The sequence below is a fragment of the Pseudonaja textilis genome, chromosome 2 (assembly GCF_049901715.1).
Source record: "Pseudonaja textilis isolate UNSWEBS1 chromosome 2, rPseTex1.2, whole genome shotgun sequence".
Taxonomy (NCBI): domain Eukaryota; kingdom Metazoa; phylum Chordata; class Lepidosauria; order Squamata; family Elapidae; genus Pseudonaja; species Pseudonaja textilis.
Genome location: NC_141991.1, coordinates 117,659,073 through 117,686,919, shown reverse-complemented (window position 1 = coordinate 117,686,919; position 27,847 = coordinate 117,659,073). Strand labels below are relative to the sequence as shown.

Below are 27,847 nucleotides of genomic sequence, written 5' to 3'. Positions count from 1 at the left end.
GTGGCTACGGATCTTTCAATGATCAACCAATTAAATTGTTCTTCTTCCTACCTTTAGAATCATAGCAGGATGTAAAAAGAGTTTTTGATACTTTGCTTGCTGAAATTGCCTTGTTTATCTTGTTGGCTATCTATGTTCAAATTTAAAGTAATTGGGAATCTCCTAGTAGTTTCTTTTCACGCTATTTGAGTAAAATAGACTCATGGAAGCATTAACATGAATACTATTAGAGCCTCACACTTTCCGTGCAAGCCAACCAATCTTGGACTAATAAAGCTTTCAATTTTTGTGCTAGGAATAAATTTCATTCATGCAATTTTAAATAAAATGTGTAATTTGGTTCCTTTGTGGCATCCTAGATGTTAAAATACCGTACATTAGAGTCAAGAAGAGTCAGGGTGAGAGATTCCAAGCTACACTGCTCAAAAAAAAATAAAGGGAACACTTAAACAACACAATGTAACTCCAAGTCAATCACACTTCTGTGAAATCAAACTGTCCACTTAGGTAGCAACACTGATTGACAATCAATTACACATGCTGTTGTGCAAATGGAAAAGACAATAGGTGGAAAGCATAGGCAGTTAGCAAGACATCCCCAATAAAGGAGTGGTTCTGCAGGTGGTGACCACAGACCACTTCTCAGTTCCTATGCTTTCTGGCTGATGGTTCGGTCACTTTTGAATGCTGGTGGTACTTGCACTCTAGTGGTAGCATGAGACGGAGTCTATAACCCACACAAGTGGCTCAGGTAGTGCAGCTCATCCAGGATGGCACATCAATGTGAGCTGTGGCAAGAACGTTTGCTGTGTCTGTCAGCGTAGTGTCCAGAACATGGAGGCACTACCAGGAGACAGGCCAGTACATCAGGAGACATGGAGGAAGCCGTAGGAGGGCAACAACCCAGCATCGGGACCGCTACCTCCGCCTTTGTGCAAGGAGGGGCAGGAGAAGCACTGCCAGAGCCCTGCAAAATGACCTCCAGCAGGCCACAAATGTGCTCAAGCGGTCAGAAACAGACTCCATGAGGGTGGTATGAGGGTCCGATGTCCACAGGTGGGGGTTGTGCTTACAGCCCAACACCATGCAGGACGTTTGGCATTTGCCAGAGAACACCAAGATTGGCAAATTCACCACTGGCGCCCTGTGCTCTTCACAGATGAAAGCAGGTTCACACTGAGCACATGTAGACGTGACAGGGTCTAGAGATACCATGGAGAACGTTCTGCTGCCTGCAACATCCTCCAGCATGACCGGTTTGGCAGTGGGTCAGTAATGGTGTGGGATGGCATTTCTTTAGGGGGCCACACAGCCCTCCATGTGCTCGCCAGGGGTAGCCTGACTGCCATTAGGTACCGAGATGAGATCCTCAGACCCCTTGTGAGACCATATGCTGGTGCAATTGGTCCTGGGTTCCTCCGAATGCATGACAATGCTAGACCTCATGTGGCTGGAGTGTGTCAGCAGTTCCTGCAAGACAAAGGCATTGATGCTATGGACTGGCCCGCCCGTTCCTCTGACCTGAATCCAGTTGAGCACATTTGGGACATCATGTCTCGCTCCCTCCAATGCAGCATTGCACCACAGACCATCCAGGAGTTGGGGGATGCTTTAGTCCAGGTGTGGGAGGAGATCCCTCAGGAGACCATCTGCCATCTTATCAGGAGCATGCCCTGGTGTTGTATGGAGGTCATACAGGCACGTAGAGGCCACACACACTACTGAGCCTCATTTTGACTTGTTTTAAGGACATTACATCAAAGTTGTATCAGCCTGTAGTGTTTTTTTCCACTTTAATTTTGAGTGTAACTCCAAATCCAGACCTCCATGGGTTGCTAAATTTGATTTCCATGATAATTTTTATGTGATTTTGTTTTCAGCACATTCAACTATGTAATGAACAAAGTATTTAATAAGAATATTTCATTCATTCAGATCTAGGATGTCTTATCTTTGTGTTCCCTTTATTTTTTTGAGCAGTGTATTAAAAAGGCTCTGCACAAAAGCTCTTTTCTTTGAAGACTTGCCATTTGGCTTTTCAGGTTTTCCACATGCATCATCTATCAGGGTCTCATTCTCTCCAGATAATTTTAAGGCTTGTATTTCTACTGAGTGTTAATAAAAAATGATGGGTTATGGTGGATCATTTTGCCATCCTTAATACAGTACTGAGAATACTCAGATAGATTCCTAAATATATTAGGACTTATTGAGGCAGAAAATAAGTTTCAGCAAAGGACTTTTTATATGCTGAACCTTGCACTCTCAAGTATTCCTCAAGAAAAGTAGTGATGTCTATGGCAGACTTTGCAAGATGAGGCTAAACCTTAATAAAACAAATTAATGCATTTTTTTTTCAATTTCTCAGGCAAAAAGAAAAATCCAGGTTTGAAAATCCCTAAAGAAGCATTTGAACAACCACAGACAAGCTCCACGTATGTATAACTTAATATTGTTATGGGGGTGATTAGGGTGGGAGCTGGAGTAGTTCAACCTCAATCCCCCTCTTCATTCCATGAGTTTCATCAGATTTTAACAGATCTGAAGGGTGACTGCTGGAGTGGCTTATCAGTTCTCCTTTGTTGCAAGTGCTATGTTTGATTAAAAGTGAGAGCAGAGAGGACCTTTGATGAAAATTAAGGAGGTATGTGCTAATTCAGTGGGCTTATGTTGCACAGAATTAATAACCAGCCAGGTGGTGTTCCCTGCAAAAGCTGGACTGTGATACTGAGATCTGGAAAAGATATTAATAAGCCCTTAACTCCTATGAGCCTGTCCTATGTCTTTAGGACAGGCTCACAGGAGTTAAGGGCTTATTATACTGTAGGTTGCTGGAAATTTGTAGAGGTGGCAGAGGTTTGATAACTGGATGGAAGTTTTTCAGGTCTGTTCAAAGTTTCAGGAATCAGCGGATTAAGAATTGTTTGGAGTGAACCTCTGGATAATCCAGTAGGCGAAGTTGCCTGTCTCCTGTGTTTGGTGAAGGGCCAGTTGGAGCTGTACAGTTAGGTGTTGCCATGTTCTGTCTGTCCCAGTGCCTGGCCATCAGACCTAATTGCCCTAGTTTCCAGTTGTTGGTTCTGAATACATGCTTGGCTTGTAATAAAGTTTCCCTCACTTACAATCTAGCAATAGGACTTAGACTTACATACTGCTTCACAGTGCTTTGCAGCCCTCTCTAAGCGGTTTACAGAGTCAGCCTATTGCCTCCTACAATCTGGGTCCTCATTTTATTTACCTCGGAAGGATGGAAGGCTGAGTCAACCTTGAGCCGGTCAGAATCAAACTGCTGAACTGCAAACAGCCTGCAGTCAGCAGAAGTAGCCTGCAGTACTGCTTTCTAACCACTGCGCCACCATGGGTCTAGTTCTTGCTTGTATTATGTGAACCTTGCAGGACATGGGGCAGAGATGGATTGCGCCTCTTGGAAATATGCCCATCAATGTTTCGTTTGTTAGGCATCTCTGAAGTACAGCAGTGGCGTTGCGATTGTCATTTGAAGGGACTCCAGTGGTTTCTGGGGCTACTGCTTTGCAGAAACCGGATATGAGATCTTGCTCATGAAGTTGAGCTCTAGAAATCAACTAGGACTGCGACTACTGTATCAGAACTTCCTGCTACAAAGGGGCTATCCTACCTGAGCTGCTTGATACTGTGGTCAGTTTGGCAATAAAGTCTCCAGAACTTAAGGCATTGGGGACATCAGTTTGCCTTCTTTAGGTGTGGATTCAGAAGTAGCATGGGGGTTCATAGCAACCATAAACTTACTGAGGACTGACTGGGGTGGGGGTGGGGGGTTTCACATGTTAGAAATTATCTTTCTCTCAGAATGGGACAGCACTTCCCCAGAGTTCTTACATGCTTTCAAGGTCCTCTCGAACTTAACATTTATGCCTGTCCCAACGGTACTTTTTCAAGAGGCAATTAGACTTTCTGGCTTTTTTTTAAAGACGTTTCGCTTCTCATCCAAGAAGCTGCTTCAGCTCTGGAAGAAGTTTCTTGGATGAGAAGCAAAATGCCTTCAAAGAAAAACCAGAAAGTTTAGTTGCCTCTTGAAAAAGCACCTTTGGGACAACAATGAGCGGGAAGCTCCATAGAAATTTATGCCTGTAGAGAAAATAGAAAGCTGTAAGGGACAGATCTGCCTGGAAGAGACCTTGCTTTTTGTTAAAATTTATTATTTTACTACTTTTAAAATAATGACAGAAAAACCCTGAAAAGTAAAAATATAGGCATACAAATATGTATTGTCAAAGAAAAGAAAAAATATATGAGAAGTATTTTTAAAAGATATAATACATCATTTTAGCTGTAAATGGTTTACAAATCTATATATAATTATATATCTAGTACATATATCCTTTTGAAGGGTCCCTTGGTGCTCTCCCCTCATTTCAACCCTGAGCTACAAATATTCTCCTTTATCAGTATTGATTTTTGTTTTTTTTTAAATAAGCCAACTGGTAGGTTAAAATGCAGCACAAAATAATTTACAGAGAGATATCCTTTTAAGTGTGGGTGTGTCTGTAAAATCACAGCACAGTTGGTGAGTGATAGCTTTTGCATTGCATTTTAGGATATTGGGATCATTAAACTGTCATATTCAAGTAACAGTTCTTGGATTACTTTCACATTGCATTCTAACAAGCTCACTGCTTGAACTTTTCGACTCTTCAGTTGTGGAGTTTTCATTCATTTGGAGGCTGTGACGTAGATGAAAATGTCAGGCAACATTTTCTTGCTTGATCTGCAACAATCACCAGGAGGAAAACCAAGCTTCTCTTTGCCATTTTGTCTCTTGTTTTGTGGGTTTGCGTTATGTCTTCCGTAACTGTTAGCTTCGAAGTTTGCACTGCTTCCAGGAAAAAGATAATGTTTGCCTAGTGTACAGGGTCATGGAGAGGGACTTGGAGCCTTGACATTTGCTGGATTAATGATTACTTGAGGATACCTTGACCAATTTGTTGGATAACACAGAGATGTACTTCATTGAATTGTGTTAAGCTGTTGTTCCTTTCTAATTTAGCAGTCACCTAGGATAACAACCTTTTCCCCCACTTGCTCTTGACTATGTCTGCTGTATTTCCTTTCAAATAGGAGCTCTGTTTTATAACCGTGATGGCGAACCTGTGGCACGTGTGCCGGAAGTGGCTTGAGAGCCGTCTTTGCCGGCACACAAGCTGTCGCCCCAGCTCAGTTCCACTGTGCATGTGTACACGCTTCCCGCCAGCCAAATTGTCGGGTGTCTGCCGCGCATGTGTGGGGCGTATGAGGTGGACGTGCGCGCATGCGCAGGGTTGCACACGTGGAGGTCACACGCACATGTGCTGGGGCTTGGGGAGTGTGGAGGGGTTACACACGCATTGCATTATGGGTGCAGGCTGTATTTGCTTTTCTCCCCCGCTTCCCTCTTCTTTCAATCAATAACAATGCATCCAAAACACCAACAGAAGTACAGTCTCCACCAAGAACCTGATGCTTGCTCTATCAATCAATAGAAGGACTTCTTAAGCCTGAATGTTCCCTTGTGACCAATTTCCTAAAACAGAACTATTTCTCTTCTCCTTGTTTTAGCTTTCAGTTGGCCATACCTATATCATTGACCAATGTCTGGAAATTAATAGCAACTCAGGTGTGGCTATGTCTCACCAGCAGACATTGAATAGGCCCATGGTAGGGAAGAAGTTACCAGTTAATGGGGAAGGTTTAAAGCTACTGTAGAATGATCAATGGATAAATTGAGCTAGACAGGATTATTTATGAAGTCTATGTAAAAATAACTCTCTGATAAAGATGCAGATTTACAGGAGCTTCCACTGTCAATAAGGTGTCATATGTATAGTTGCACTGTTCCCATGTTTACATGTTACATTTCTGGTTATTTGATGTAGCCCATCACAAGAGTCTGTTGCTTGTTTCTACCCTCTTGCTTCTTGCTTCTTCTTGTTATGATAGCCCCTAACAGTCTAATTTTTTAAAAATGTTTGTGTTTCAGTGACAGTGTCCTTTCTGACCAGAAGCTAACACTCACTGCCCTAGTTTTCTGCACTATAATCAATACATCTTGCAGATATAAGGCACTAAATAAAATCAATATCAACATTAATAAATCAGGAAAGATTGGGAAAGTGGGTCTTTAACCTTCCCAGTTTATTAATCCTAATCTATTATCCTAACACATAAAGGCTACTGGCACAAGCTGTCTCTGCATATATGTATGAATGTATGCATGTGTGTGCAGGCTGTCATTTATTAGTCCCTCATATAATGTGACTGGTATTTGCACGTTGTTATGACACAATATTTCCCCCACTTCACATTATTAACTGCTGCAGATTGGGAACTGGATAGGGAGTAATGATGATTGATAGCTTTTTCATATTTACCCCAGTATCAAAATTTAGCTCTGAAATATTCATGGAGGTTAAAACTATTCTAATGTTATATGAGGGAAGCCATTTAAAACAGACAGCGAATAAATTTTCAGTACTATATTGCTATTTAGGAGTCCTGAGTTATTTAAGCAGCCTTTTTTTAAAAGAACAATTTAAGAAAAGGAAATAACCTATTTGAATTTTGAAATACAGTAAGCAAGTTTCTGTTGACATCAGAAGTTGAAAGTTCATGGGCATAGGGACTTTGGATTACGTCGAGGAATTCAGATTAACATCTTTTGCGGGATCCAATCTGTGTCAGACCAGAAAGCACTTATGCTAGAACCCATCTTCAGGGAACTTCTCTCCAGCAGAGTGTGTGCTGTTCTGTGTGTGGTATTTATAGTGCCTGTTGTAAATGGCTTTTTTGATGTTGATTGGGATGTGTTGATGGCTGGCTTTTAAGTCATTAGCTGTTGTTTGCTTATGCTGCCCAGCCCTCGCCTTCTAAGTACTTGATAGGCTTGTGGTAAATCGGCACTCCTATTGACTTATGAGGGCCCTGTTTCCCAGGCTTCAATCACTTCCCTGGCTGTTTTTGTGCCTGCTCATCCAACAATCTTGATTGCTGCAAAGTTGAATGTGTGTCCTTGTTCATTGCAATGTGAGGCTAACAATGAGTTCAGGTGTCCTTGTTTGACCACTCACTTATGGTCTTGCAGTCTGGTGTGAAAGACAATGGTCCTGGTGACCGACCCAGATTGGATCCTGCCTCATTATCCTGGGACACATATATTCCCTTCATTCATTAAGATCTTCTGATTTTTCTGTGTTAAGTTGTAGTTGACTTAAGCAGGAGCCCTTTTAAAAAGAAACATTGCTGGTCCTTTGTAAAAGATGGGATTTATGACATTCATCAGTGCTCAGGTTACTTGGAGCTATTTCTGTCATAGATAATACAAGATAAATAAGGTATTTGCAAGATAAATAAGGTATTTTCCCAGTAAGCTTACTTCTCTGTATAATTCATCAGATCAGATTAAATGAGCAAAATTGAAGATTTACAGTACATCTCTCTAGGCACACAATTAAAATAAAACAGAGGGTTAGCAGAAAGGAGTCACAATGAACCCTAACTTCAGCTGTATTTAAGAAATCAAGGCCAAACATAATATGTGGATTTTTTTGTGGTGAGTAAAAGGAAGGAATTTTAAGGAATTCATCATTTAGAGGAATTATTTATTCTTTTAACCACAGTACTATAGGAGCGCAGGGGCATGATGGCTCAGTGGTTAAAGATGCTGAGCTTGTCAGCTGGAAAGTTGACAGCCCACCTAGCAGTTTGAAAACATGCAAATGTGAGTAGAATAACAGGTACTACTTTGGTGTGAAGGTAACGGCATTCCATAAATCTTCTGTGTATAGCCATGCTGGCCACATGACCATAAAAAATGTCTTCAGGCAATGTTGGCTCTCTCGGCCAAGAAAAGTGATGAGTACCGCATCTTAGAGTTGGACATGAGTGGACAAGGAAACCTTTACCTTACTACAAGAGCTCAGGGGAAGCAAATGAAAAGACAACTGCTGTCCATTGAAATGATCCAGAGATATTTGGTGCAGTTAGAGGAATGGTTACTTTGCATGGAAGAGAGGCATAGTATTAATAATATAGATAATTAAATGGGAATTGGACACTAGAACTTCTGAAGTTCATTTTAGATCTGGTGTCAAGTCAGAATGTAACACACTATAGCACACTATGGATTTTTGCATTGTAAAGAAATCAGAGGAAATGTAATACATAATAACAGAAGGGATCTTGGAGGACCAACCACCTGCTCAAGCATGGGACCCTAAACCATTTCAGACAAGTGGATGTCCAGTCATAATTTCTGAAGACAAGCTGTTCCACTGATTGTTTTCATTGACAGGAAATTTTTTCCTTAATTGTAGGTTGGACCTCTCTTTGATAAGTTTCCATCCGTTATCTTGTCTTGCCCTCAGGTCTTCTAGGTTGCAAGTTTCCTCTAGGAACTTGGACTTCTCTACTAGCCTCCCAGCCTAGATGTCCTGTAGGGTTTTCTCCATTTTGAGAATTTTGTTAATTTTAAATTTCTAACCACCAAGCAGAATTGTGAAGAATATTTAAAAATTGCCTCAGTTTCTATTTTTTTAACTGATCAGCAAAGTAATTTACCTATAATATAAAGAATGGAAGAGATTGATTAAGTAAGTGTTTAACACTTAACATATTTTCTTAGGCTTAAAATATATATTTATGCCTGTTCACAAACTATTCTTGGGGGTCCTTTGAATAAAACAGTTGCTGCCTTTTTATCATTGTTGCTGCTTCTATTTTTAAAAAGTTCTTACATTAAAAAATGTGCAGTGTTTTATTGATCATTATATGTTAATTTAAAATACTTTAAAAAACTTGAGATAGATACAAAATTTCTTGTGATAGCTAATTATTGTTAACTCCTAAACTTAGATTCATATTTTAAAAATTACTTAACTGGAAATTCACATACACAAGTAATAGTTTCTTAAACGAGCAGTATTTTCCAAGTATACAATTTTAAAATGTATTAATTTCCAAACTCTCTTAATATTTTTTTAAAACATCGTTCCAAATCAGCATTTCTTCTCTAAGTAGATTAATGCATTTTTCTATACAGGTGTTCATAGGTATGAATTTAAGCGCAAATGAAATTATTTTTTGATTTTACTTTTCTTAATTTCACAGGCCACCTAGAGATTTGGATTCCAAAGCTTGCATTAATATTGGAGACAAGGTATGGTGAAGATAAAATATGGTGGGCTGGGCAGGTCTGCTTGTGTGCTTATTGGGAGAACTAAGATGGAAATTAATGAAGAAGTGAATAGGGATGAATGCAGTAGAAATGTGTTTGTGTATGTGTGTCTATCTTCTCTCTCTCTGTATGTAATTTTATTTCTTTGTTATTTACATTTTTATTGATTACATCCTTTACCTGTTTAATTCAGCATTCAAAAAGCTTTAACTTTTAACAAATGATGTAGGGTGCTTTAACAGGCATTGAATTACTTTCTTTTAAGAGCATCAATATAGATAAACACTCGTTCAGCAACCATTCATAGTTACAATGGTGATGATTGTGGTGGGGACTTAAAATGGTCCTCAGAGCTCTGACTTTTCCAGTGTCACCACAGCAACATGATCTCAGTTTGGGTACTCAGTGCCCACCTTGCAATTATGACATTACAGCAAGCCACGAGCAAATGACTGTGTTTTTCAATGTTTTTTGATGGCTTCCTATAAGCAAGATCAGTGGGAAAGCCTTTGAGAAATCAAAAGTTGTTCCTGTTCCTATTGCATTTATACCCATGTGTACTTTGCAGTGCCTGCCTGGACCTTGCCTGTGATACCTCCCCCTGCCCCCACAACATCCACATACTTACCCATAATCCAGAGACCTTGTCCACACACACACACCCCTGCCTGCATCTCTCACCTGTGGTGAAATCTGGTGCTGAATACATCTGAAATGATCTGGAGAATGGAAGAGGGAACTACTTTTGATTCCAAAGAGAGAATATCTCTTCTGCAAACCACTTGTCTAATCTAGTGAAAGATAAAAAAAAAAAACTGTGCAAAAGATGAGGCTCACAAAAGCAAAATTATTTAATGTGTGAAAATCAAATGTTTAATTTTAATTTCCCTTTAGAGAAACCATGTCCAAGAAACTGGACAATTAAACAGATTACCTGCTTTGGCTGAATTGGAATGAAGATCTGCCTTTTAACTTCTTCTTTTTTTGTTTTCCTGGCTTTATTTCTTCACAGAACTTTGAAGTTAAAGCTGATGACCTGGAGCCAATATCAGAATTAGGACGTGGTGCATATGGGGTGGTAGAGATGATGCGACATATGCCCAGCGGGCAAATAATGGCAGTGAAGGTAGAGTAAGAGTCTCTCTTGTTGTGCATTAACCGTCCAAATTTGCCCCAGTTTTTCTTTAGGATTTTGAAACAGCAAGGTGGATGGGATTAGGCCAAAGTGTAATGGTCAAATTTCATTCAGTTTTGAAAGCTCCAAATAAACAGACACTGGCCCATTTGTACATTGGTGAATCGTAAGTTGTCTAGATCTATACACATGCAGTCATTCATAAAATTTGATCCAGTATCTGCATTATGTTCCATAAATCCTGCTTCCATATTTAAAAATCAAATGTTCCTTTATATTCTTTCTCCCTTTTGGAATTGATTGTCACTTGGGAATGGCCTTTAGGAATTAATTGTGGTTCTTTTCCTTACCAATTGACATATACCGTATTTTTCAGTGTATAAGACGCCCCCCCCCCCCAAAAAAAAAAAAGTAGGTGGAAATGTCTGTGGGTCTTATATAGTGAATGTTTCCAAAGCTTTGCTCACCCTTCAGCCCTCACCCTTTGGCCTCTGCCTCCGAGCAATTTGCCTCCTTGCAGCAAACAAGACTGCTTCAGCACAGCCTGATTAGCACAAGCAGCTAATTGTCAGTTGGATTGGCCTCCCAACGACCAGCTGTTTCAGGCTGCAGGGATTGCCGTCACCTATCGCCACTCTGTGTGCCCCATTTTTGGCCTATGCATCCCATTTTCAGCCTCCATGCGCCACATTTTTGTCCCGTTCCAGTGACGGGGATCAGAACAGGATTTTATTTGCAAAAAGAAAAAATATCCGACTGACTTAGAACTTCTACTTAGTTCACATCTTTGTAATATGTCTTTACAATCATATATTTAAAATTACGTAGTTAAAGCCTCACATTCAATAATACTCAGAATTTACTTTGGATATTATAACCATTGAATATCATTACAGTAATTGAACATCAATGTGCTTTTTGCTTTAATATGAATTCATGGTAGGTAATCACACATACAGATCATGTCATTAGATAATGTCATCCCATGCAATAATAATGATTATGTTCATACCAAGTACTAGCAAGCTACATTTCATAAAAGCTCATAAATATATGACTTTTTGTACTTTGTTAATAAAGTTGTCAGTTGATGATCCCTATTAACATTTTGGGATTAATTGTCATCTGAATAAAGATAAACAATATTTTTAATATGAAAATTTAAAACAGAAAGAGCAAGAAACATTGTTCCACTGAATTAAAACACTTAAAAAGAATTTCTTGCATATATTGATGGCAGATTCTACTGAAAGTGATTAGCATACAATATATAATTGATTATGACTTGCTTGTTTCCTTTCTAAAAGCTGTGAAAATGGTAAGGTATGCCTTGGGGAACAGACTAGAACTTGCTTTTAAAGCAATTACAATAACATGAAATATAAATTTTCTATGGAGTGCCAAACTGCCTATCAATTACATTGGTCACAGATTCCACCTGTTTTGACAACTAGCCTGATACAAATATATTATCGAATTCAAGTTACTGCTAAACCATAGTGTAATCCCTTAATATTTTGGTAATATCAAACTAGAGAGTCAAATCATAGTTTAGCTTGTTGAGATAACCAATGCCTAAAGGAAGATACTGAAGTTCACAAAGACCTGCTTGTCTCCAGTGAACACAGAGACTGGAGAAGTATGAGAGCCCACTCAATCAAGACATGGATAGCAAGAATTCAATAGCTAATCCTACACATAAAAATGAATGGTAGAATCCTGGCTGAGTGCATCAAAGCTGCCATTCATGCAAAGAGCTGTATTGGATTGGGGCAGGTGAAGAATGTGTTCCTAAACCCTGGTGCTCTTTTTCTGGTATCTCTTATCCCAGTGTGCTCTGCCATTGTTGCCTTGTTAATGATAGAAGACCCAAGAAAGCAAAAATGAATAAACAGAGAGGGGGGAAAAAGTCAGACAAGCACTTAAGTAATAACGATCATCCTTTGCCCTTCTATAGCACCTCACATCCGAGGATCTCACAGTGCTCCCCAGACATAAATTACGCCTGTGAGGTAGGTAAGTGTTATCATCCCCATTTCACAAAGGCACAAAGAGGCTTTTAAAAAAGCTTCATATTGGAGTGTCTGTTATGGGGCATTTGTAGCCTAAGCTTATGTTTATGCACTCAGTAATAAGTTATACTGGATTTTAAAGAAGTTACTCTCCCCCACCACCACCAGGTAAGTGTGCCGAGGACTGCAGCCTTCTTATTTAAGGCCATAAAAACACTTGAGTTTTGTCAAAGGATGCTGGGACTCGGGGATTAAAGACTCCCGAGCCACAATGTTAGCTGGCTTGAACATTTGTGGCTGCCACCTTTAAACTAACCTAATTTGAAGGCTTCCTGCTTCTGATGGGTGGGCCACCAGGTATTAGTTTCTCCTTGTCCTGCAGTAAAAGAGATGAGCCTCTAGAAAAATAACTGGTTAAATTTGTTTGATAAAAGAACCAAACTCCTAGGTCTACCAGCGTAATGCTACTGCTGTGGAAACAGCAATGAGTGCCAGTTAATTCTGTGGTGTGATTCAAAAGATAGTTATCTTTAAGCAGCTACAGGGCTAATGGCCTGGACATGTCTGGAAGTCTCTCTTTGGTTGATTCTGCCCATCCAGTAAGATCAGGAAGAGAAGATTTACCTCTGGTAAAGATCTCTTTGAGGGAATGTTGTCATTTTGACAGCCAGGTTGTTGTCTGATAAAAGCATCCATGATTAAGAATAGGAAGAGTGAACATGTAAACTGGCTCTTGTTTTCCAGCGCATCAGAGCAACCGTGAATAGCCAGGAACAGAAGAGACTATTGATGGACTTGGACATTTCTATGAGAACCGTAGACTGTCATTTCACTGTCACGTTCTATGGTGCGCTATTTCGAGAGGTAGGATTTAAGAGCATGCTTTTATCCAGGACATAGAAAATTATACTAGATTAGCTGGATGGTCATTTAGCCTCGGAGTGGGCAACCTGCTGGGCTATTCCTTGGTTTGTCCTTCATTTGACCACTGATTGAGTCTGAAACCAAATAATGCATGGATTTCAGTTACTCAAACTCCATCCTATCCTGTTATTTAATATGCCTTACAACAGACCAAAATACTTCAGTCTGTAATTGCTAAAGATTATTCATAAGGGGGCTTGGCTTGTACCTTCTTGTGAAAAAAGATGGACTGCTTTAATAACTGGCAGAGAGCTTGTGGTGGTCAAATAAAGCCCCAAGCTCTTTAAATCATTTGCAAATTGCGCACAACCAGTTGTTACGGTAAAACCCCAGGAGACAATTCAGTTGATACAAAATATCTTCAATATACACAGACACAAAAAAACCCAAACCAGGCATGGACAAAAGATTCTGAAAACAAAATTTTCATTTGACCTAGAAGATGAAAAGCTCAGTGGAGAATAATATGTGTTTTCGTCCCACAATGAAAAATAGCAGAAGAGGTTTTGGAAGGATGTGTAATCCCAAATCATCTCACTAACGAAGAGTTATGCTCTTGGCAAATCTGAAAGACCTTTGTTGGGCTGCATTAGTTATAGCTGTTTTAGTGTACCAGACTACGATGCTAGATTTTTAAAATAGCAAAATCCTAACAACAAGAACAAAAAATGGCCAGCATTTTTTCCTTTCATCCTCTTCAGAAACAATCAAATCCGTGGTTTAAAAGGTAGACCTCTCTCTGGTTGAATTTTATTAATCAAACAGAGTTTTTAATCTGACAAGCAGCTTGTACATGATTTATTTTCTCTTTGTAACATTATCTAATTTATGGTGCCTTTCCCCACACTTCTATTGCTCATTGCTTCCATCAATCAATCAGTCAATCTAAAGAGTTCACATTCCACACAATAGGAAAGGAACCTTCTAACATATTCCAGCATCCACAGGTCACTCTAAAGCACGGTGTCAAACTCGATTGTGTCACGGGCTGGATCGTGATGTATCATGACATTTTTTTGCCTTTGCGGAGCCATGGTAGGCGTGGCCTGCGCTGTGACATATCTGGCCCATAGGCCGCCAGTTTGACAGGCCTGCTCTAAAGACGGCGGTGTGCAGTAGACGGCCTTATTAAAAATTTGACATAAGTCGACAAGAAAGCTTTGGAGGCAATGCATGTGTGTTTTGGTAAGGACATGTTTTGGTGATAGAAACTGGTCAAAACTCATAATCATTAATGTGTTTCCCCTTTCACCAACTCCCATTTGTCTAGGGGGATGTGTGGATTTGTATGGAATTGATGGATACCTCACTGGACAAATTCTACAAGCAAGTGATTGACAGGGGTTTAACAATTCCTGAGGATATCCTAGGGAAAATAGCTGTCTCTGTAAGTGCTCTACTTTTTAAAAATTGTAATTCTCTTCCAAAAATGATTTTACATCAGTGTGGTTGTAAGTCAGGAAAAAAAAAACCCAACAACAATGTGACTACACTGCTTAGCAACAGCAGTTTTGGCAGTCCCAGTTGCTGTTGTTATTAAATGGGGATCACGTGTACAGTGCTTTTTAAAGGATTGTTTCTTTTAATTAGTAGGCTAGATATTGAAGATAAAATTTGATTTGGGCCTTACTTTGCCTGCTTCACACATGAACCATTTTAGTTCAAATCCAAGGCAGAGTACTTGTACAGAAAATTGTCTGCCCAGGGTTAGATAAACAATAGAAGAGTTTCTGCATTAAATACCTTGATATTCTGAAACTTTTTTTTTTTAAAAAAAGATTGTTTATAATTTGTATATTTTGGGGCAGAGTTTTATGAAATATGAAGGCATTCCTATTTGTTTTGTAAAAGTAAAAACCCCAAACAAACAAACAAACAAACATAAAAAAGGATTGTATTTATGTTTTGCTTAGTAAATTGCAGTTGAGGTTCTTATACCTTTTCCAAAACACTGGGGCTATAAGTGAGGGCGAAGAGAAAGCTGTAGGTTGGAAGCCAGAGCTGTCAATCACAGAGGTAGATTTCCTCCATTTCTTTCCTCATGCCTCTAAGGAACACGGAGGAAAATGTAATTATTTGGTTTTACTAGTCTATCTGTCTGCAGTCTGCAGCTTCTTAAACCCTTGAGGCAGGAGAAAGGTTCTGGGTGCAGCCTGATCTGCTAGTTCACAGTCAATCTGCCTCAATTTAAAAGGGAAAAAAACATTTGAAAATGGCTTGTAGTAAAAGCTGGTGCACAGAATTATCCTATAGCTTATCTTTCCTTTAAAAGCTTCCTGGAAATGCATTGATGGAAGTGGTGGCAGTATTTTTGTTAATGGGGAAGAAACTATTCTCATGAAAGGAGAAGGTCAGGACCAACTTAGGTGCAACAAAAACCTGTTCAACCTTTTGACATTTTTTGTGTTTATATAGGTAGTCCTCAATTTATGACCACAATTGAGCCTAAAATTTATGTTGCTAAGTGAGAAATTGGTTAAGTTGTTTTGCCCCATTTTATGACTTTTCTTGCCACAGTTGTTAAGTGAATTGCTCTGGTTGTTAAATTAATAACATGGCTGTTAAGTGAATCTGGTTTCCTCATTGACTTTGCTTGTCAGAAGGTTGCAAAAGTTGGTCACATGACCCCGGGACCCCTGAAACCGTCATAAAGATGAGTTAGTTGCCCCGCGGCTGAATTTTGATCAGGTGACCATAGGGATGCTGCAATGGTCGTAAGTGTGAAAAATGGTCATAAGTCACTTTTTTTCAATGCCGTTGTAATTTTGAGCGGTCACTAAGCAAACTGTTGTAAGTTGAGGACTACCTGTACAGAAAGGTAACTGACAATAGGAGGTGCATATTATTTTATTGCAATCTTGCTCATGAGATAAGGGATTTTTTTAAACTTATCCTGCCTGATAACCAACATACCAACATCCCCAGAATTCTTTGCAGGGGAAAAATAATCAAACGGATCCTTGCTGTAAAAATATTTTATTCATTGGGAGATGGCTGGAATTCTAATATAAAAAAAAATTTCCCCCATCAAGATGCAGAAAGGATGGGTAGAGTTCGACCCTTGAAAAAAGGGCTCATTATATCAACCTTTAGCTTGGCCACGCTGCATGAATCATGTTTTATTACATTGGTATTAGACTGCGGGCTCAGCATTCTTCTGCTGGTTAATTACCAAGACGCCCAACCCCAGACTGTCTCTACCTGAGGTAAAGTGTTGAAAAAAAAAAGGGGGGGGGATTTGAACTTGTGCCCTGAAAATAACCATTTCTGCTTCAGCAGCTACAGCTCATTCTCTCTGTTGTGTGTTTCAGATTGTAAAAGCATTAGAACACCTACATAGTAAACTCTCTGTAATTCACCGAGGTAAGCAAGCACGAAATTGGTACGTCAATTCTCTCACATATTTCTTAGCTGTGAAAGAGTGGGGCAGGGCTTTTTGATCAAAGATCTGGGTCATTTAATCCAGGACCCACAGCTAATGGTTTCTTCCTCCTCTCTCCTCCCTTTATTTTTCCCAGTTGACTTCCAATGCTGCTTGGATCTTGCCATCGACATTCACCTCTGAAAAGCCATGATTTTTGTTTGTTTTAAAGAAGCAAAATCTTTCATTTAACTACCCTGGGTCCAAAGTGAACAATAAAGAAAACCCCCAGCCAAACATTTTGACTTGGCCCCCCTTCCCTATGGGGATGTCACTGCAGCCCAAGAACACTGGGCAGCAGTGCTTTTGCTTAATAATGGCTTCCTGTTTTCCCAGATATTTTTTTTCCACCTAACACCTTTGGATAGACAGTGGAATGCCACGCTATTATACTAAGGCAGGGATGTCAAACCCACGGCACGCAGGCCAGATGTGTCATGCGCTGTCCATGCCCAGCCCAAGGGAGGAAAAAGTCACGATACATTACGTGACAACAACATGACGATGCGAGTTTGACACCCCTGTTCTAAGGTTGACTACGTTGTATTACATCATTTGGAATAAGGGTTTTTTACCTTTATTTAATTTATTTATTTAAAAAAAATATATATTGCCACCTACTCGTTGGTGGTGCACTGGTTAGAATGCAGTACTGCAGGTAACTAACTCACTGCTGACACTCAGGAGTTCGATTCTGAGTGGTTCAAGGTGGACTCAGCCTTCCATCCTTCCAAGGTCGATAAAATGAGGATCCAGATTGTTAGGGGGCAATTGGCTGACTCTGTAAACCACTTAAAGAGGGCTGTAAAAGCACTGTGAAGTGGTATATAAGTTTAAGTGCTATTGCTACTCATGGTGACTCAAGGCGGCTTACAGGAGATAAAAACACAAAATTAAAAAAACGAAAAACCCTACCCTGGCGACAATACATACTTATGCCAGCCATTTAATGGACTCCATCCCACTCTGGGTTCCCCAGGCCCGCTCACAGAACCATGTCTTCACAGCCTTCTTGCTTGTCTGTAGTGTTTTATCGCAGAGAGGCTTGTCTACGGATAAAGGGGACTTTCTTCCGTAACAGGGATTGGGCTATAGAGAGCAACTAAAGTCAGGCCAAGTTTCTTCTGATTTAGGGGACAAATTGGTTCATGTGCTTTGAGCAATCAGTAATACAACTGAAATGCTACATGCTGTCCTCTGGATCAGTGGTCGCCAAGCAGTGGGCCGGGGACCACTGGTGGTCCATGAGAAAATTTTGGTGGTCCACAGAGAAATGTCACTCCCAAAGCAACCCCCAAAGCAATTAATCCAGGCTGTGTGGGAACACAAGGCTGTACCGCCCACATGGTCCATGGGAATACAAGGCTTGCGTCGCTTGCATTGTGAACAGCACAAGGTAGCGAGGGGAAGGGGGAGGGGGGGAACTTGCCCCACTCACCCTACGCGCCTGGCCTGGCCACTGGGCTGCTTCTTTCTTCTGCTTTTGGCTGCACGCAAGGAAAGCAGCAAAAGTCTTTCTTTCTCTCCCCCAAACTTCACCAGAAACGAGTCTTTGGAACCCTGCAAAACATCCTGCTCCAAGAGGCTGCACCGGCGTGACAAAGACTCATTTCTGGTGGAGTTTGGGGGAGAAAAAGAAAGACTTCAGTTGCTTCTGCTGCTTTCCTTGCATGAAGCCAAAAGTCTCTCCCTCCCTCCCCGCAAGAACTGAGCTGGAGATGGTATTCTGTGTTCCCAAATAAAGAATGGCCGATTGATAGGAAACGGGGTGGAGAATTTTCCTGCAGACTTCTTTGGGGGATTTTCCCAGGATCTCTGGTCTGCAGGATTTAAAATTATGAGTTTGGTAGTCTCTGAGGTCCCAAAGATTGGCGACCCCTGCTCTGGATTTTGACTGGAAATCCTGCCTCACTGCTGCATTTCATAGACATCCAGGACAGAGAGATTTTCATTGCAGTAGCTTGAAGAATGGGTAACTATCAGATCAAGAGCCAGTTTTCACCTCAAAGCTCTGTGAAATTATCCTGTGCCTTAGTGCTAATTAGAGATCCTGTTTGTCTGTTTTCACAATAAGACAGTGCTGGACATTTTTCATATATTGCTTTAAACTATAGCAAAAATACTTACACCTGCCGTCTGAATGCTGTAACAGATGGTGAATCCAGAATTTAAGATCTCAAATGAGTGCTTACGTCATGTTAAGCAAACCAGTGTTGTAGAGAAGGAGGCCTCAAGCATGTTCATGATGTTTATATAGCAATAGCACTTAGACTTTGGGCTGATGTCTCGGCCCAATCTGCTTCACAGGGTTCTTTTTTGGGGGGGTGGGAGTACAAGTGACTGTTATGGGTGCCATCTTGAGCGCTTGAGTGCAAGGCAAGGAATAAATCGATCAGTCAAATAAGTTAAGTATCAACATTTAACCATGTTTCATTTTACTCCACGGAAAGAAGAAACTTTGAAAGAAAGTACGTCTTCTCAGTGCCAATTTCTAGGGTTTTCATCCTGATTAAATAAACCACAGCTAAAAGTATTTGCCCTTCTGTTTGAACTCCATTAGCTGTTTCCTCAGTATAAATTAATAGCAGAATTATTGGTTGGAATAAATGCCAGACTACAATCTATGGAAAAACATATTTGCCTCTCCATGTGTGTGTGCATTTTGTGTATAGATCCTTTTATTTTAAGCCAACAAATAAACAGTGTATTGCTTTGGGTGCCCTCTGCTGGTGACAACCTATGTTTTAGCCTGCTTCCCTTTTTACCATAATGTGCAACAAGAGAAAAAAAATAAAGGAATGCTTGCAAGCAATGACTTTCCACTGTAATTTATTTTGCAGATGTCAAGCCTTCCAATGTACTGATAAATACACAAGGACAGGTGAAAATGTGTGACTTTGGAATTAGTGGGTATCTCGTTGATTCTGTGGCTAAGACAATGGATGCTGGCTGCAAACCGTATATGGCAGTAAGTGCAGTGAATCGTGAAGCCTTCAGGGCGAACTGTGTCACATCACTTTTTGTGCACACAGTGACGTATTTGCTTTGTTTTATTAAATTTCAGATGTATACACACACACTATGTGTTTGCATTGTTCAGTCACTAAGTCATGCCCAACTCTTCGTGACCTGTGTTTGTTTGTGTGTGTGTGTGTATGTGTGTGTGTGTGTGTATCTATGTCTCTGTGTGAGTGGCATGATGGCGTAGTGGTGAAGATGTTCACCTCCCACTCAGAAGGTTGAGAATTCAATTCTAGGTAGTGGTAGCTGTTTTTTGGGGTGCAAAGAAAAACTGCTGCAGACTCCATAAGGCATCAGGAAGGGCATCTGGCCAGTAAACGTTCAGCTTTATTCAGTTACCCCGACTCTACCCTGAATTAAGAGATTACAGGGTCATTTAAAAAAGGGATTATGTATGTATGAACATATGTATTCTACATTTCTAATGTATTCAAGGTTGCTTTGCATCTGAACAGCAAGAAAACACCATAGAAACAGCAGAAATATCAGTAGAAAATAAAGGTCTAAAGATTTGGCTTGGTGAAAACCTGTTAGAATGACTTCGGGCTTGTCTTGTAAAATGAAGCAATGTTTTAGAGTAGCTGTTTTGCTCTAAGGTGCCATGACTGAAAAGATTGTGTCTCAGAACAGAACCTACCTCATTCTGTCAATGGGAGGATCTGAAATAGAGACTCACAAGATGACTTTAGAGAATGTGGCTTCCTGATGCCCATTTCCAACCAGCAATGTTGTCCAAATTCATAACGACACGTTTCAGAATATGGTTTTCTGCAGCTTGTAATATTAAAATAAGTTACAACTAGTTATGATTAGCTTGAATTCTTCTACAATGAATGTCTAAATGTATACTGCGAAAAAACCAAGATATCACCACTAATTTCGGTCCCATGCCCTCCTAACCAATTTTCATACTAGAACTGAAATTTGGAAACACAGGAAGGGATTACTTGGAACTGTCAATTCCCAGTCTTCAAAACTAGGAAGAGGACTTGTTATTATTCAGAACCACCATAGACATAGATTTTGCAAAACATGATAAACTATTGTGGCTGGCTGGTGTGCTGCTTTCCTGTCATACATCCAGCCATAGGACTTACTGGTTTCACATTCAAATCGATATTGTAAGTATCTCTCTAGGATTAGATGATAGACCCAGATAGAAGCTGCTGTAGAAAGAACACTGGAGATAAGGAGCCACATACACATGTTCACTTTAAGCAGAAAGAATAATTCACTGTATTACTCAAACCAGAATGAGAACTTCGACTATGCGCAGACAAGCTGACATATGCCCCAGCCTTTGCTTTTCGGGGGCAGTGAAACAGCTGTTTTGGAACTCTTTGGCCTTTCCTTTGGAGACCCTTGAACACAGGGAGAGCAATTGCTGTGCTCCACTGTGTCATAGTGCTCCGTGTACTTTTAAAACCCCAAAGAGTGTTTAACATTTACAGTATGCACCCCCACCAACCGTATGTCAAGTTAGACTAGCTCAGATGAGGCGTGTTAGATTCTGTTGCAGTACAATGCAATAGTGCCTTTGAGCAGTGGTGCAGCACTTTCTCAGCCTTCCTGAAGGGAATGTCTGGAGTTAGGTATGTACATTAACAGTTCACACGGGGACTTACAGCTTCTACTCTGGCAATTAAGGTCAGCCAAAAATGGTTAAAACCTGATACTATAAAATGAAAATGAGATACAGCATATGTGCCACCTTAAATGCATACTTAATTGGAAGTAAACTGTCTTGAACACCTTAGTAAAAAATCTGTCTGAGAGTGTCATAAGACTCAGATATTAAGTACAATTCAAAGTTGAACAAGTATATCCAAATAATTTTTTGAGCGAAGAGCAAACTTGGAGAACCTCATATTCCTTGAGAACAAGCAAGCTGTATAATCCACAAACTTGTCTGAAGAAACAGGGAAGCAGTCTGATCTGACTAAGCTGTAGTTTAGATGAAAGTAATTAAATATTGTTTTGTAAGTCGTCTTGATTTTTTTCTATGTTCTTAAGAACTTCCCTCCCAACACCTTAATATTAAACGCATCCAGTTCATTTCTTGTAGAAATACACACACTTTCCTACATTTGCCAATAGATTCCTGTGCCTTTGGCTGGAATTCTTCCATCTTGCATACACTGAGCCAATTGTGAATGGAGCAGAAATGAATTTGTCACTGTCTTGGCTGCCTTCTAAAGGTCGTGCATGGGTGGTCATGCCATCTTAATACTATAATAAACTTACCAGGATTACAGGCAAATCTGCAAGGATCTTCTCCATCACAATTAAGCAAAATGCATAAACCTGTCAGGGAGGATGCTCTGCTGAGAAATTTACGAAGCCTGCCGGGCTTTGGAATATTAACACTGTTGTTTTGGCTGCCATCTGTGATTTCTTCTCCTTTGAGGAGCTGCTGCCTTTTTTCTACTAGCAAGATGTGATTATTGGCTTCGAAAAGCCTGCATGCTATCCCATTTAGGAAGGCAATAGTGTTTTTTGGTTCCCTGTTTTTTTGGAGATACCCTCAACCTGGAGAACGTATAGGATGGGAGTTGTGCTACGTGTTTTGTTAAGATTGGCACCAGCTTCTCAAACCAAAAGCAAGATTCTCACACAGCTTTGTTAATTAGATTTATTGAACTGAAACTAATTTGTGTAAGGTACAAAAATTTCAAGAACTGATCCTACAGAACTTTTACCTCCTGGAATTTCTTAAGAGTGGTGACTTAGTTTACTTTCTCTTAATGACTTTCCCATAAAGTGGTGAAGAGGCAGATATTTTTGCAGATGATGGAAGACCTTCCATCTGTTTTTATCAAACAATCTCCTGAATATTTATTAGCTTATGATGATCATTATCTCAAGCTTTGTTCACAAAACATTTTACCTAGTCACCCACTACGCCAGTCATTGTTTTGTACCAGTCATTCTGGCAGCCACAGCATCAGCTTAACTGGTAAAAAAAATCATGTGTTGGGGGAATGCAAGATCTTATCTGCTTCTTCGTGGTATCTGATAGCGATAGTGCTTAGAGTTACATACTGCTCCACAGTGCTTTACCACATTCTCTGAGCAGCTTACAAAGGTCAACACATTGCCCCCAACAATCTGGCTCCTCATTTTACCAACCTCAGAAGGATGGAAGGCTGAGTCAACTGATCAGGATTGAACTCTTGGCAGTGGCAGAGTTAGTCTGCTATACAACATTCTAACCACTGCGCCATCACAGCTCCCTTCCTCCAAGAATCATGTAACAAGCTTCATTACATTGTCAAGTCAAACATCAGTGGGCATGTCTTAGAGGTCCTTTTGACCAATCAGTGCCAAGGAGGCATGTTCCCTGATTGCCAGGATTCCCTCGATGAATAATATCATGAGACCTTATAGTGCCATTCTTTAAACTGCATTTTCCCATTGGCTCATTACCAGTATGGACCAATCACAACTTCCCAAGCCTAGGAACAAATGATATCCTCCTCCCATTGTCAGCCAATTACAAATGCACCTCATGCCTTTTTCTTCTAGTTGCAATAAAAAAAACTACTGTTTTTAAAAAAACCTTATCTAACTTAGGCTGTTGAGAGATAATGATCTCCATGCTTTATTCTAGGGGGTGTCAAACTGGATTTCTTGAGGGCCAGATTGTAGTTGTCCTCTGTGGGTTGGCTGGGGGGCTGGGGGGAGGCGGGCCGGCTGGCCTCCTGCAGCACCCTGCCGGCCAAAACGGTTGCCGTAGGAGGCTATCCAGGCCTAAAATGGGGTGTACAGGGGCTGCCCATTTTCGCTAGCAGAGGCACCGCAGGCTGGTTCTTTGCTATTTTCAGGCCAGCCCAGTGGGCCTGATCTAAGCACTTTAGAGTTTGACACCCCTGCTGTATTCCATTTCAGTAGCAGCTCCAGTTCTCACTGGCTACAGCAGCTGGCATGCCCACTACCTTCCAGTACTCAATCATTGCCCTGGACAACCATCTTCTGTTTTGATTGGCAGGTGCTGGTGGCTTGCTTTTTCCTTAATCGTTTTTCAGTTGATTGAATAATGGCCTGCGCCTCAATGCATTATCCACATGATCCCTTCAACTCTTACATCTCCCAGTGGGCATCCTTTCAGATTTTGCCTTAACAGGGCATATACTGGGTATACACCTTTTGCTTTCCCAATCCTGCACACAGTCCCGCAGAGTTTCCCTTTGCTTTATTTTTAAAACAACCTTTAAGTTGCAAAGGTACATTATTAATTTTGTTTCTGAGTTTATTATTAGCAATTATTCTTTGCTGTAAGGTTTTAACAGACCTCCCTATTGCTTTGATTATTGTAGCGTAAGGGGGAAAAAACCAATGCCTTTGTTAATGTTAAAGGTAACATGGGAATGGCTGAATGTGCAAACTTTGGGGGGAGCAAAGGCAGGCGTTTGTAGACCAGTCCACACTGAACCCAGCCAAGCAAGGTATACTTTTCCTGCATGGATGGCATGGGCAAGAAGCAGAAGAAAGCCCAATCAATTCTAGTGGTGCCACAGCTTAAGCTGAACACTAGGCCATCCATGTTACCAATTTACTGCAATCCAGATTGAAGTTGGTTTAAGAAACAAACATAACGGTGTGGGGAAGTAGCCTGCGGTGCAAAGTTGCACTTTAACTTCAACTTCTTTTTGAAAACTGATTAATCAGGGTTTTGGAAGTACCCTATTTTTGACTGGCTTCGTTACATTGGCCAGTTAGACATGTGTGGGCGTGGTTTGTGTTCTTGTATCCTGGAAAGGGATTGCTGTTTGTAATTAACCTAGCTGTTGTAAAACGAACTCTCTCCTGTGCTGTTCCTTACTAGGTTATAATACAATTTGACTACTTTGCCTTTGACTCAAAGCATATTGTATAGACGCAGGCCCAGTTTAAGTTGATCTAATAACAGTTTGGCCTGTGTATATGTTACGTTTCTCATAGCAGAAGTCGAACACCTTTCCATTCCCCGAGTGAACACTTAAAACTAACTATATATCACTTTAATTTTCTTTCTCTCTCTCTCTCTTTTACTCCCCATTCAAGCCTGAAAGAATCAACCCAGAACTAAACCAAAAGGGATACAGTGTAAAATCTGATATTTGGAGTCTGGGGATTACAATGGTAAGAATACATTACTGAGAAATGATGCTGGGATTGATTTTATTACTTACTCTATTCTTCTGACTTTTGCAACTCAGAATCCTTGTAATCTGAAATGGGTTTAACTGGATTTAAATTAAGGACGCCTTTAGCCTAAACGTACTGGTTCAAAAAAGGGGGAAATCAGAAATTGCATGGAAGATTTTTGAGTGAATTGATTGTGTTCTGTTGGCAAGTCATTGTAAAGGAATTTAGAGCTGACCTTGGAGAAGGGATGAGAGAGCCATTAAGGGGAGAAAAAGAGTGAACTTTTAAAGAGGGACCTGACCTTCTAAGAGCTTACACAGTCCCCAAAAAGGAGAACTTGTGAGAAAGAAACTCAAGGTAAACCTTGCCTTGACTTCATTGAGTATAAAATGAGACAAAGGGAAACTTCTTCAAGAAGAAAGAGACACAGTAGCAGGCCTGTCAAACTGGAAGCCCGCAGGCCAGATGCATCAACTGCAGGCCACGCCCACTCCGGCTCCGTAAAGGCACAAAACGTCATGATACCTCATGATATGTTACGTGACTTGATCGATTTGACACCCTTGCAGTAGGGGTTCAAGGAATGCTGCTTTATTGTTGAACGGTACCATAGAATCTTGAAAATCTCTTTTCTGACTCCCATTTTATATGTAACAAAATCAAGGTGGGTTTATTTTGAACTTCTTTCTCATACTTCCTTCTATCTGTGAACTGTATAATCTCTTGTCCAGGTTTCTCCGTCTCTCCTGATTTGGTCCTGCCTTGTTCCGCCTCTCATGATTTCCTCAAAGACAGCTCTGAATTCCTTTAGGGTCACACTAGAGTGAATCCCCAGTTTTTTACACCCTTCCAAAGAATGTCAGTGGAGATAAGCAAACATCCTTTTAGAAAGCATCCTGACTGGCTCTTATTGATTGACTGATGAAAGAGTACCTGATTAGTTTCAGACCCATTCCCCCTCTTCCCGTAACTCTTTGAATTAAGCTGCATATAGAAAGACGATGTTTAGCTTGCTTTTATTTTGCTTGTCTTGTTTGTGTTTTGGGCACCTGCCTGAGTTGTACTCTTTAATTGATTTCAAGAGGTGGCCTCCCCCCCTTCCTTCCTTCCTTCCTTCCTTCCTTCCTTCCTTCCTTCCTTCCTTCCTTCCTTCCTTCCTTCCCCCCCTCTTATTGGTTTTTTTGTTTTGCAAAATGATTTGATTTTCTGGGCAAAAGCCAGATTTTATTTTGCATCACCCTCATGAAACAGTTCAGGGAAGCCTGGTCAGAAGAAAGAAAGAAAGAAAAAAGCAAATCTTTTCAGAGCCAGAATTTACAGAGCACTACGTTAGTTAGCTACAACACTGGCAGCATAATTTATAAACTAGCCCCCAGTTGGTCCATGTGGTTGGCAGAGAGTTTATCCATTTAAATTTAGATTGGGCTTTTTATACTTTCTTCAGAAATGGAAGAATCTTAGCAGGCCCAGCTGTCGTCCTCAGCCACAGTTCTGCATTGCTTGCGATGAATATTGAAAAGCCAGGCAGCAACATACGTGGGTTGTGTGTCTGCAAACAGAAAAAAAAAATGCCCTATAGCAACCATCCATCACAAAGCTTATTCCATTGGCACCAGGCTCGCAGGGGAGAAATACGCATTCGGGATGAACATTAAGGTTTCTGCTAGCAAGTCAGAATGATTCTCTTGGGAATGATTAGTCCCCCTTTGTTGCAACAGAGCCCTCGTAGGCTGGGCAGAGAGAGAAAACCAGCCTCTCCGCTGGCATGCTTGTGTCTTCTGGAGAAGCTGTGGGTACATGGCACAAACCCGAAGAACTTGCCTCATATATTTCAGAGCTGCAGCCTTGAAATATTCCCAGAGACATGCTGTCTCCAGAGACTTGCACAGGCTGTGCCTCAGAGGCACCAAATGAGCCCAGTGTTTCCAAGGGAAAATGGAAGCGCGGGAGGGGGAGAAAAGCACAGCCTCTGGCAGAAATCAGAAAAAAGAACGAAGTTGTAATTTCAGCTCTCAGCCTGAAGGTGGCAGCATGCAACAACATTGGATTGAGCTTGCATGTCTTTATGGTAGTGGCCTTTTCATAGTTTACTTTGGGGAGACAGAGGGACGGGGAGGGAGAGAACAGTCACTGGAAGACGTCTTGATGTCTCCCTGTCTTTTGTTTTTGGACCTAGATTGAATTAGCAATCTTGCGGTTTCCATATGATTCCTGGGGGACGCCGTTCCAGCAGCTCAAACAGGTAGTGGAAGAACCGTCACCACAGCTCCCTGCAGACAAGTTTTCAGCTGAATTTGTTGATTTTACCTCACAGTGGTAAGAACATTCTCCCTGAATCATGGAGAAGTCAGATATCGCTTCATTAACCTTTGAATTTGCTCACATATTACTGGGCATACAGGTGGATGCTGACATGCTGACCAAAGATAAATGCAGCTTAAAATCAGGCAGTTGCTTCCAAAACGCAGTGGAATCTCAAATGGGAGAGGATGCATAGATTGTATCTAAAATGAGTTATTTCTCAGGAAAGGAGAAATTGACATTGGGGGGGGGGGAACCCAGTTGCTTATGAATTACTTTCTAACTGCAATCCAATCAGTCTTTTAATACAAATATTGGAACAGGATTGTAGTAGTTGTTCAGGAAGGTAGTAAATAGGTAATTTGAATCTCAGGTATACACGTTCTTGTTGTTATGTCCTACAATGCTTATCCTTTAAAAATGAAACATGAATGAAAATGTTTCTGGACACAACACTAATGGTCTCTGCTACTCAAACTAACATTTATTTCATACGACTAGTCCTAATAACCACACGAAAATTTCTGTTTGGTCCCCTTCCTCTTTCTCAGTCCTTTTTACATGTCTCGAGCTGTAAATTGTAATGTTTTTAGGGCTGGGAACAGAACTGCTAACTGGTGTTTTTAAAGCATTGGCTTTACATTATATGATGGGGTTGAATATGATTTTTGAATTAAGAGCAATTAGGCACCCACATATTGGTCTCTGGTCTTCACAGT

The 27,847-nt window shown here is 40.6% G+C and overlaps 1 protein-coding gene across 1 annotated transcript in view; it reads left to right on the top strand.

Annotated features, from left to right (window-relative positions):
* Positions 1-27,847, top strand: part of MAP2K6 (mitogen-activated protein kinase kinase 6) — a 96,534-nt gene that overhangs the window by 56,701 nt on the left and 11,986 nt on the right. Inside the window, exons 2-10 of the mRNA XM_026701713.2 lie at positions 2,369-2,435; positions 9,121-9,169; positions 10,200-10,313; positions 13,079-13,198; positions 14,529-14,645; positions 16,570-16,621; positions 19,520-19,647; positions 24,744-24,821; positions 27,004-27,143. Coding sequence (XP_026557498.1) covers positions 2,369-2,435; positions 9,121-9,169; positions 10,200-10,313; positions 13,079-13,198; positions 14,529-14,645; positions 16,570-16,621; positions 19,520-19,647; positions 24,744-24,821; positions 27,004-27,143 — 865 coding nt within the window. The remainder of the gene's footprint in view (positions 1-2,368; positions 2,436-9,120; positions 9,170-10,199; positions 10,314-13,078; positions 13,199-14,528; positions 14,646-16,569; positions 16,622-19,519; positions 19,648-24,743; positions 24,822-27,003; positions 27,144-27,847) is intronic.